Source organism: Lipotes vexillifer, unplaced genomic scaffold, assembly GCF_000442215.2.
Source record: "Lipotes vexillifer unplaced genomic scaffold, Lipotes_vexillifer_v1.1 scaffold1699, whole genome shotgun sequence".
Taxonomy (NCBI): domain Eukaryota; kingdom Metazoa; phylum Chordata; class Mammalia; order Artiodactyla; family Lipotidae; genus Lipotes; species Lipotes vexillifer.
This window is the reverse complement of record NW_006796961.1, coordinates 1,510,369-1,520,668: the sequence shown is the minus strand read 5'-3', so window position 1 is coordinate 1,520,668 and position 10,300 is coordinate 1,510,369. Positions and strand designations below refer to the sequence as shown.

General features: G+C 53.9%; 1 protein-coding gene and 1 non-coding gene across 2 annotated transcripts; one reads left to right on the top strand and one right to left on the bottom strand.

Moving 5' to 3' along the window:
* The first annotated feature begins 1,283 nt into the window (after positions 1-1,283).
* On the top strand, positions 1,284-6,135 carry DAND5 (DAN domain BMP antagonist family member 5). Its single transcript, XM_007469084.1, is given in 5 exon segments — positions 1,284-1,537; positions 1,539-1,608; positions 5,906-5,982; positions 5,984-6,086; positions 6,088-6,135. Coding segments are annotated over 5 exon segments (552 nt in total).
* Positions 6,136-8,586: 2,451 nt separating this feature from the next.
* Positions 8,587-8,658, bottom strand: TRNAA-GGC (transfer RNA alanine (anticodon GGC)). Its single transcript has one exon. It is a non-coding gene; the product is annotated as a tRNA-Ala (tRNA).
* Between the last annotated feature and the right edge of the window lie 1,642 nt (positions 8,659-10,300).

Below are 10,300 nucleotides of genomic sequence, written 5' to 3'. Positions count from 1 at the left end.
TTTTGCTGGTGCCTCTAGGCTTGCAGGATCTTAGTTCCCTAACCAGGGATAGAACCTAGCCCTGGCAGTGAAAGCACCGAGTCCTAACCGCTGGACCACCAGGGAATTCCCCCAAGTAGGGACTGTTGTTATCCCCATATTACAGAAGAGGAAACTGAGGCCCAGAGAGGTTTAGGGACTTGAGATTGCATAACCAGGGAGTTTCAGTGTTGAGTTTGAAGCCTGAGAAGCATAACTGCAAAGTCTGAGTTTGCTAAATGGAAGAATGGGGCCCTGATGGGAAAGGAGTCCCTTAGGGCATTCAGCATTGTGCCCCTAAGCCCCTGCCTCTCCACCTTTCCTTTCTGGTCTCCACAGCTGACAAACTGGAAAGCCCAGCCCCCAGATCCCCTGCCAGGCTAGGGGGAGGGGTGGGAACCCAGCAGGTAAGGGGTTTACTCTCTTTCCTATTGCGGGTTTGCAGAGGTGCCTCCCAGGTTACCCAGGTTGGGGGCAAGCCATTAAAGGTGGATCTGGGGGCTTCCCTGGTGGGCCAGTGGTTAAGATTCCATGCTCCCAGTGCAGGGGCCAGGGTTTGATCCCTGGTCAAGGAACTAGATCCCGCATGTCACAACTAAGATCCTGAGTGCTGCAACTAAGACCCGGCACAGCCAAATACATAAATAAATGAACAGTAAGAACAAAACAAAGCAAACAACAAAAAAGTTGGATCTGGGGACTTCCCTGGTGACCCAGTGGTTGGGAGTCCGCCTGCCAATGCAGGGGACACGGGTTCGAGCCCTGGTCCGGGAGGGTCCCACATGCCGCGGAGCATCTAAGCCCGTGCGCCACACTACTGAGCCTGCGCTCTATAGCCTGTGAGCCACAACTACTGAGCCCGTGTGCCTACAGCCTGTGCTCTGCAACAAGAGAAGCCACCGCAATAAGTCCGCACACTGCGATGAAGAGTGGCCCCTGCTCGCTGCAACTAGAGAAAGCCTGCGCGCAGCAACGAATACCCAACGCAACCATAAATTATTTTAAAAAAAAAAAAAAAAAAGGTGGATCTGGAGGGAGTTCCCTGGTGCCCTTAGTGGCTAGGACTCAGCGCCTTCACTGCCTAGGACCCGGTTCAATCTCTGGTCAGGGAACTAAGATCCTGTAAGCCACGCAGCTCAGCCAAAAAAAAAAAAGGGGGGGGGATCTAGAGAGCACAGATTCCACCTACCAGACAGCAGGGTTGGCTGCCCAGGACCCTGAGCCCAGTCCCAGACTGACCAACACACAGAAAGACAGACAAACAGATGATCCTCAGCCAGCTGACCACTCTCTTGATCCTGCTCAGTGGGGCCTGGCTGCCCACAGGCTCAGGGAGGCCTGGACCCCTAGGCCTCCCAGCTCAGCCCCAGGCTGCTGCCAATGAGACCCAGTCTCTGGGTCAAGGGGCCCCAGCTTTCCCAGTGCCATCCTCTGCCCTCGGCAGCTGGAAGGCCTTCTTGGGCCTGCAGAAAACTGGGCAACTGGGGACAGGCAGGATGCAGCATGGGCAGGATGTGGCCATCACTGTCTCTGCCACTGGACCCACAGGAAGTGGCCCAGGAGATGTGCAAAGCTGTGCCCTTCACTCAAGTATGGGAAGGAGAGGGCTGGGTTTCAGTGTTGATAGAGCACAGGCTGTGGCACCAGACAGATTTGAGGTCAACCCTGCATCCTTCACCCAAATGTCTCTGATCTTCCGTTTTCTCCCTTGTAAGATGGGGCATAAGCATCTCCCACCTGGGCCAATGCAAGTGCTGCCATCTTGGTCTCCCAGCTTCTGCTATGGCCACCCTGTCTCCTGAGTCTAGTTTTCCATCTAGTGGCCAGAGGGCATGTGGGAACACCTGAGTCTGATCACATCCCTCCTCTGTTCAGAACCCTCCATGGCTCCCACTTCACTCAGAGTGAACGTCCAAGTCCTTCCTGTGGCCTACGAGGCCCTGCACAAAATGCCTGTCATCTCCTGCCCTTACCTCCTCCCACTCTCCCCCTCACCCACTTTCCTCCCGCTGCACCAGCCATCTTGCTTTTCTCCAGACACACCAACATTATGTGTACCTCATGTCCTTTGCACTGGCTGTTCCCTTTGCCTCTAGCACTCCCCACCCCCAGCATTCTATGGTTCCTTCTCTCACCTCCTCCAGGTTTTTACTCAGATGTTGTTTTAAAATGTTCCCCCTTTCTGCTTTATTTCTCGCTGTAGTTCACATCATCACCTAACAAATGAAATTGATTTTTTTTTTTTTTTGCAGTACGCGGGCCTCTCACTGTTGTGGCCTCTCCTGTTGCGGAGCACAGGCTTCGGACATGCAGGCTCAGCGGCCATGGCTCACGAGCCCAGCCGCTCCATGGCATGTGGGATCTTCCCGGACCGGGGCACGAACCCGTGTCCCCTGCATCGGCAGGCAGACTCTCAACCACTGCGCCACCAGGGAAGCCCGGGCAGAGATATTTATATCTTGTTCGGAGCACCGGCTCCAGACACACAGGCTCAGCAGCCATGGCTCACGAGCCCAGCCGCTCCATGGCATGTGGGATCTTCCCGGACCGGGGCACGAACCCGTGTCCCCTGCATCGGCAGGCAGACTCTCAACCACTGCGCCACCAGGGAAGCCCGGGCAGAGATATTTATATCTTGTTCACTTCTGTAGCCCCATCCCTGCTCTTGAGCAGAGCCAGACACAGTGGGCACTAAGTATTTGTTAAATGAATGAATGAATGAATGAGTGAATAAGGGCTATTGGGCAGCCTGAATGAGAGGGGTAAGGGAAGCACTCTTACAGCTGCATTCAGTTGGCGCTCCATAAAGGTTTTGATAATTCATACCACGTGTTGTTTATGGCCCAGGTTTTGGAGCTAGGTGTACCTAAGTTCAACTTCTGCCTCAGCTGCTGATTTCTGTGTGACACAGGGCAAGTGGCTTTCCTTCTTTATGCCTCAAATCCCACCTTTGCAAAAGGCAGTTAATAATAGTTGAGAACTCATGCAAAGTGTTTGGCACCATGCTTACCAGGGTGTCAGTTCCCAAGACCCCTTGGCTTGTTATCAATTCAGCAAACCTTCATCGAATCCAGACAACTCGGTGGTATTGCACAGCCCTGGACCAGCTGCCTCAGTTGCCCCATACAGCCGTGCACACTGCACACAGCAGAGGGGACCCCTGACCTGGGATCCAGCTGTGTACCCTCTCCCAGAGCTGCAACTCTCCCAGGGGGGCACAAGGATGCTCTAAGGGCTAGCAGACCCCTCGGCAGCTGTGTAGTCTTAGGCAAGCAAGGGACTTCTTTGAGCCTCAGTTTCCTCATCTGTAAATGGGGATATTAATGGTTCCAGCCTTGAACCATTGTGGGGAGGAGGAAGCTCCTCAAAGGTGAGCAGCATGGGCTCGGCACGGTGTTAGGATTCAGCAAGTGTTAGCTTTTGTTATGATGCACCTCTTGGGGCTATAGCCATAAGCAAGACAGAAAGAGTCCTTGTCTTCAGGTAGTGAATATTCTGGGAGAGAGAGGAACATTAACAATCCCCCAAAGAGACATAACAATAAATTGCTATGAGACCCTGGAGAAAGAGATGAGGATGCTAGGAGAAAGATTACCAGGAAGGTGAAATTTGTCTTGGGGGTGCTTTTGAGGAAGGAAGGATGAGTTGGAATGAGCTCTGGGAAGGGTGGATGGAAGAGAAGTCCAGGTGGAGGGCGCAGCAGGGGCAACGTCCCGGAGGCAGAGGCACAAGTTTGGTGCATTGAAAGAACAGCGAGGAATAGAACTACCATGTGATCCAGCAATCCCACATGTCCAGGGCATATACCTGGACAAAACTATTATTCAAAAAGATACATGCGGGAGTCCCTGGTGGCGCAGTGGTTGAGAGTCCGCCTGCCAATGCAGGGGACATGGGTTTGTGCCCCAGTCCGGGAAGATCCCACATGCTGCGGAGCAACTGGGCCCACGAGCCACAACTACTGAGCCTGCGCGTCTGGAGCCTGTGCTCTGCAGCAAGAGAGGCCGCGACAGTGAGAGGCCCGCGCACCGCGATGAAGAGTGGTCCCCTCTCGCCACAACTAGAGAAAGCCCTTGCACAGAAACGAAGACCCAACACAGCCAAAAATAAATAAATAAATAAATAAATTTATTTATTTAAAAAAAAAAAAGGTACATGCACCCCTATGTTCATAGCAGCACTATTCACAATAGCCAAGGCATGGAAACAAAATAAATGTCCATCAACAGATGAATGGATAAAGAAGATGTGGTACATATATACAATGGAATATTACTCAGCCATAAAAAGAATGAAATAATGCCATTTACAGCCACAAGGATGCAACTAGAGATTATCATGCTAAGTACAGTCAGAAAGAGAAAGACAAATACCCTATGATACCACTTATATGTGGAATCTAAAATATGAACCTATCTACAAAACAGAAACAGACTCACAGACATAGAGAACAGACTTGTGGTTGCTGAGGGGGACGGGGGTGGGGGAAGGATCGAGTGGGAATTAGGGGTTGGTAGATGCAAACTATTACATTTAGAATGGATAAACAACAAGGTCCTACTGTATAGCACAGAGAACTACATCCAATCTCCTGGGATAAACCATAACGGAGAAGAATATAAAAAAAGAATATATATATATATGTGTGTGTGTAACTGAGTCACTTTGCCGTACAGCAGAAATTAGTACAACTTTGTAATCAATTATACTTCAATTAAAAAAAAAAAGAAAGAAAGAAAGAATAGGGACTTGCCTGGCTGTCCAGTGGTTAAGACTCCGTGCTTCCAATGCAGGGGACTCGGGTTTGATCCCTAGTTGGGGAATTAAGATCCCACATGCTGCATGGTGCGGCCAAAAAATTTAAAAAGGGGGACTTCCCCGGCAGTCCTGTGGTTAAGACTTCTCTTTCCAATGCAGGGGGTGCGGGTATGATCCCTGGTCAAGGAGCTAAGATCCCACATGCCTCGGGGCCAAAAAACCAAAACATAAAACAGAAGTAATATTGTAACAAATTCAATAAAGGCTTTAAAAATGGTCCACATCCAGGAATAAAGACACAGACGTAGAGAATGGACTTGAGGACACAGGGAGGGGACGAAGTAAGAGAGTGGCATGGACATATATACACTACCAAATGTAAAATAGCTAGCTAGTGGGAAGCAGCAACATAGCACAGGGAGATCAGCTCGGTGCTCTGTGACCACCTAGAGGGGTGGGATAGGGAGGGTGGGAGGGAGACGCAAGAGGGAGGAGATATGGGGACATATGTATCTGTATAGCTGACTCACTTTGTTATACAGCAGAAACTAACACACCATTGTAAAGCAATTATACTCCAATAAAGATGTTAAAAAAAAAAAAGGTCCACATCAAAAAATAAGTAAATAAAAAAGAAAGAAAGAGAGAAATGACATCGAGGAGACCAGGGTGGCTGGGGCAGTGACAGGGGGAAGGGCAGGGAGATGTGGAGGCGGGAGGGCGGATGTGGGGTGCAGGGTTTAAACAGAGAAGGGCCATGATCTGGGAGCAAGTTGATAGATCCACTTAGGTGGAGGCGATCATAGGAAGAACTAGCATTTACTGAGTGCCAACTGTGTGCCAGGTAATGAGCTAAGGGTTTTCTTTTGAATCCTCCCCCAGGGATCCTGGAATACCACCCTTCCTATTGTCCCTCACCTTAGAGTGGTTTTCTTTTTTTTCCTGGTTGAACTTTTGATGATTTTACAGGTGAGAAAACTGACGCCCAGAGAGGTTGAGTAAGTTGCCCCAAGGCACACAGCCAGCAGATGGCAGAGTCAGAATTTGAACCCAGGCATCCATGCCTCTCTAGGTAGGATGAAGTCTCTGGCTCCAGATTCCACTGCCCTCGACTCACCTCTGGTCCCAGGTGCTCTCCCGGCTGGGCTGCATGGCTGTCTACCTCCTCAATCACCTCTGCTTTGGCCAGTGCTCCTCTTTCTACATCCCCGTTCATCCTCTGCAACAGCTGTGTGCCCGCTCGCATGCGCTGGGCCCCTGTGGTCCTCTGGTGTTGGGCGGGCAGCCCAGCCTCCCGTCGCCAGGTGAAGGATGTCCACTGTGTGGGTTGAGGGGTGTCAGTGCGGACCAAAGGCATGAGCTGAGCATCACGAATGGACACACAGATGCATGCACCTTGGAGAGACGGGGGAAGACAGGCTGAGAAAGACGCCAACCTGGACCATGCACACTGGGTCCAGCAACCAGGGACGCAGGGACAGCCAGATAGGTCTCCAGAGTCCTCACCCTGCTCCTAGGGACACCAGGCACAGCCCCAGCCATGGGGGTGGACCACTCATAGTCAAAGTGCATATTTATTGAGTACTCACTGTTTGCCAGACCCTGCTCTAAGTCTTTGATAAGTACTAACTCATGTCATCCTCAGAGCAGCCCCATGACATAGGGGTTAGTAGCATCACATTTTACGGAAAAGGAAACGTAGGTCCCAAGAGGCAAAGTCACTCACTCAGAGTCACACAGCAGTGCATGGCAGAGGTGGCATTTGAACCCAAGGCATGGTGGTTTCTATTTTTAACCACCAAGCTGGACCTCTTCTCCCAGAATGAGTCAAAGACTTTCCCAGCTGCAGGGAAGATAGATGGCCCCACCCAGACTAGGAGACACAGTGGTCCTAGCGATCCCGAGAAACCAAGGCCGGGAGGCAGACGGAGCTCCTGGGGGAAACCTGGGCTCCCCGAGTCAGAGGCAGGACACACGTGCCCCCAGCTGCCCCTCCTGTCCCTCCACCCCCCTGAGTCTCCACACAGCACCATGCCCAGTGTGGCATTTATAGGAACCATAAAGGTTGGCCAAGTTTATTTGTGTGTGTGTGTGTGTGTGTGTGTGTGTGTGTATTTCTCCAATTGGGGTTTCCTGGGAGTGGGTGGCCCTGTGCTGGAGCGTGGGCATCAGGGGGTGCTCCTTCCTCAGCTGGGCTCAGGGTCTGCAGTGGACGAGGGCAGCCTGGCTTTGGGCGGCTGGAACCAGGGCCCTAGCAGATGGGCCCGTCTGGCACAGACGCGGGGACATGTGGCGCTGTCAGGGTTGCCTCCAAATGCCCCCCGGAGCGCAGGGCGGGGGGCTGGCCAGGCCCCCCTCAGCCTTCTTCCTGCCTCAGGAAGGAAGGCTCCAGGTGAGGGGAGCAGGAGGCAGGGACCCGAGGAAACAGATGGGCCAGCGGGGCGTGGGAGCCTGTGACCTCTGACCTCACAGGCCTGCACAGAGGGGTGGGAACAGGCCAGGCAGGCAGCTCCCAAGCCCCTGCTCCAAGGGTCCTGAAGTGGGGGGTGATCACCAGGGGCCCACAGAGTAGGGGGCATACTCTCCCTCCTCCCTCCAGGGTTCTGTGCCAACCCCAAGCAGTGTCCGAGTGGGCAGCTCAGCCCTGGCACCGCGAGCACCCCTCTCTCTGGCAGGCATGAGGCGCCTGCTTTCCCCCCCTTCAGCTGTGCCCACCTCCTGCCAGCCGGGGAGCCAGCTGGGAACCTTGGTGCCAGGGGGGCCCCCAGAGTCCCTGCCCCCTCCCGGGCAATGCCAGCCGGCCCCCACCCCCGCCCCTCAGGCCCAGTAATGGGTGGGTAATGAGTGCTGGGGGAGCGGGGGAGGGGCGGGGAATGCAGGTGCCACAGGCGCTGGCACAGGGGCCGATAATCAGGTTTGCCAACGCCATCTGTCACCGCGCGAGCATCTGGGGCTCAAGGTGACCCTGTCACCCTCAGTTACAATTACGAGTTTGGCATCTGTATTAAAGCCCGCCAGCCGGCCAGGCGGGGTGGGGGGGCTGGGGTGGGCATGAGGGTGTGCGGTGAGCCCCGTCCCGGGGGTCCCGTTCCCAGGGGCTGCGTGGCTGCCAAGGCACGGGGCTTCTCTGTGCCTGGGAGAGTTCGTGTGTGTGTGCGTGTGTGTGTGTGTGCCAGCCTCCACAATTCTGTGAGTGAGCGTATCTGCGTGCAGGGCTGGGAGTCATGGGTTTTTGTGTGTCTCTGGGCGTGGTGGTTGTGTGTCTGAGCTTGGGGATGGCCAGGGCTGGGGGGCAGCTCTGAGATCATGTGGGTACACAGATGGGCGTGTGTTCATGTGCTGGGAGAGGAGCGTATGGCAGTTCCAGGTGTCTTTGCATGATGGTGTGTCTGGGTGAATGCATGATGGTGTGTGTGATGGTGTGTGATGGTGTGTGTGTGTGTGTGTATGTGATTGTGCATGTGTATCTGAGGGTGTGTGGTGCTGTACACCTGATGGTCACAGGCTGTATGTTTGGGTGTGTGGGTCTGTGTATAAGATCCTGTCGAAGTGTGTATGTGTGTGTTTGTGAATGCACAGGGGCAGCAGCTGGGAGAGGCTCTGTGTAGTCACTGCAGGGCTCCTCTCCTGCCCCTTCGGTTTGTTCCTGTCCTCACCAACCCTTGCTGGCAGGGCTCTAATGTGGGGGACTTGGGGAAGGCAGGGAGCTGGCTCTGAGGAGGGCTCTGGGTTCTTGGATCTGGATTCTGGGTTCTTGATTCTACTTCTTTTTTTTTTTTGGCCACGTCATGTGGCCTGTGGGATTTTTAGTTCCCTGACCAGGGATCGAACCCGGGCCCTGGCAGTGCCAGCGCCAAGTCCTAACCACTGGACTGCCAAGGAATTCCCGCTGGGTCCTTGATTCTAGATTCTGGAGGATAGGATCTAGATTTTTGGATTGTGGATTGTGGACGCTTGGACCTGGATTTTAGATTCTGGGTCCTGAGTTCTTGGATCTGGATTCTAGATCTTGGTATCTCGGATCTAGATTCAGATTCTGGATTCTGAGATCTGGTTTTAGATTCTGGGATTTGGATTCCAGGCTCTGAATTCTGGGTCTGGGTCCTTGCTGCTGGACCTTGGCTTCCCGTCTCTGGGTTCTGTGTTGACTTTGGCCTGTCCTCTCTGCCCTTCTATTCAGGTAGGGCCACTGGGCTGCCCACCATCCCCTGCACCCCCCCACCCCCTAACCTGATGGGTGCAGATAACATGCATGGCCACCAGGGGACACCCTTGGTTCAGATTTGGGCCAAGCTGACCTAGACATGGAGGAGTTAGGGGACCACCCTAGTCCGGATTGACACGGCTCTTTGAGGGGGGACGGGGACAGGGCTTCACTTCCCTCCCCACCCCTTCCAGTGTTGGCCGGTGACTGATGTCTGTCAAACATGGAGAACTGGACCCAGCATCCCCATAGATACCAATCTGGATCAAGGGACAGGGTGCCCAGTCAGTGGGTCAGATTGGGCAGAAGGCATGTGTGTGTCTGTGAAGGTGTCAATGAATGTAGGGAAACATCTGTGCATGTGTGAGGGTGCACCGTGTGTCTGGAGTGGCCACATATAACAGCGTTCCCATGGAGCATGAGCCCGTGTGGTGGTGTGTGGCCATGTGTTACCGGGACTAGGTGTCTGGCAGGATCCTCATGTGACGGCACATCTAGGGGCCGTATCTATAACTGTGAGTGCCACTCTGGTGTGGGGCACTAGTCCCTGTCATATGGCTGTGTCTGCCTATGACCATGACTGGGTCACTGGGTGGCTGTGGGTGTATTTGTGGGTGTCACTGTGCTCATGAGGGTGTCTTGGAGTGTCTGGGGGAGGGTCCCCGAAGACTGGGAGCCTGTGTCAATGATGTCTTGTCAGTTGGGGTGTGAAGATGTGTAGGAAAGAGGTGTGCCTTCTGAGAGTGTCGAACCAGGGAAGGCGTGTGGTCCAAAAGGGGGTCGAGAAGGGACCAAGGTGGGTGGGACCAGAGGCACTCAGAGCATTTCCTTCATTTCTTCCCTAAGTATGTCTGACCCTCGTTCTCACTGGGTTTCTCTATGGCAGTGTCTCTTCCCACTTCTCAGCATCTCTGACTTTGTCTGTGGGTCCTGGTCCTCTGCCTCATCCTGTTGCCAGGCACAGTGTGCTCTGTGGGTATTGGCTGGCTGGTCCTGTCTCCCACTCCAGCCCTTCATCTTCCATCTCCATCTTCCGACTCTGCCTCCCTTTGGCCCTTTCCCTCTGTCCTTCCTTATTTGTGCGTTTCTCTTGCAGGTCTCTCCCATCTCTCTTTCTCCATCTCTGTCCCCCTCTCGGCTTCTAAATGTCTTTGCCCATCTACAGCTCTGTCTCTCTCCATCTCTTGTCTCTCCCCGTCTCTATCTCTCCCAGTCTCTGCCGGCTCGAGTGGGTCCGGGTGGGTCCGGGACAGCCCGGCCCGGGCGCCGCTGCGAACAATGCCCCATTCACGCGGCCAGCCAGCGCCATGGCAACGCGCC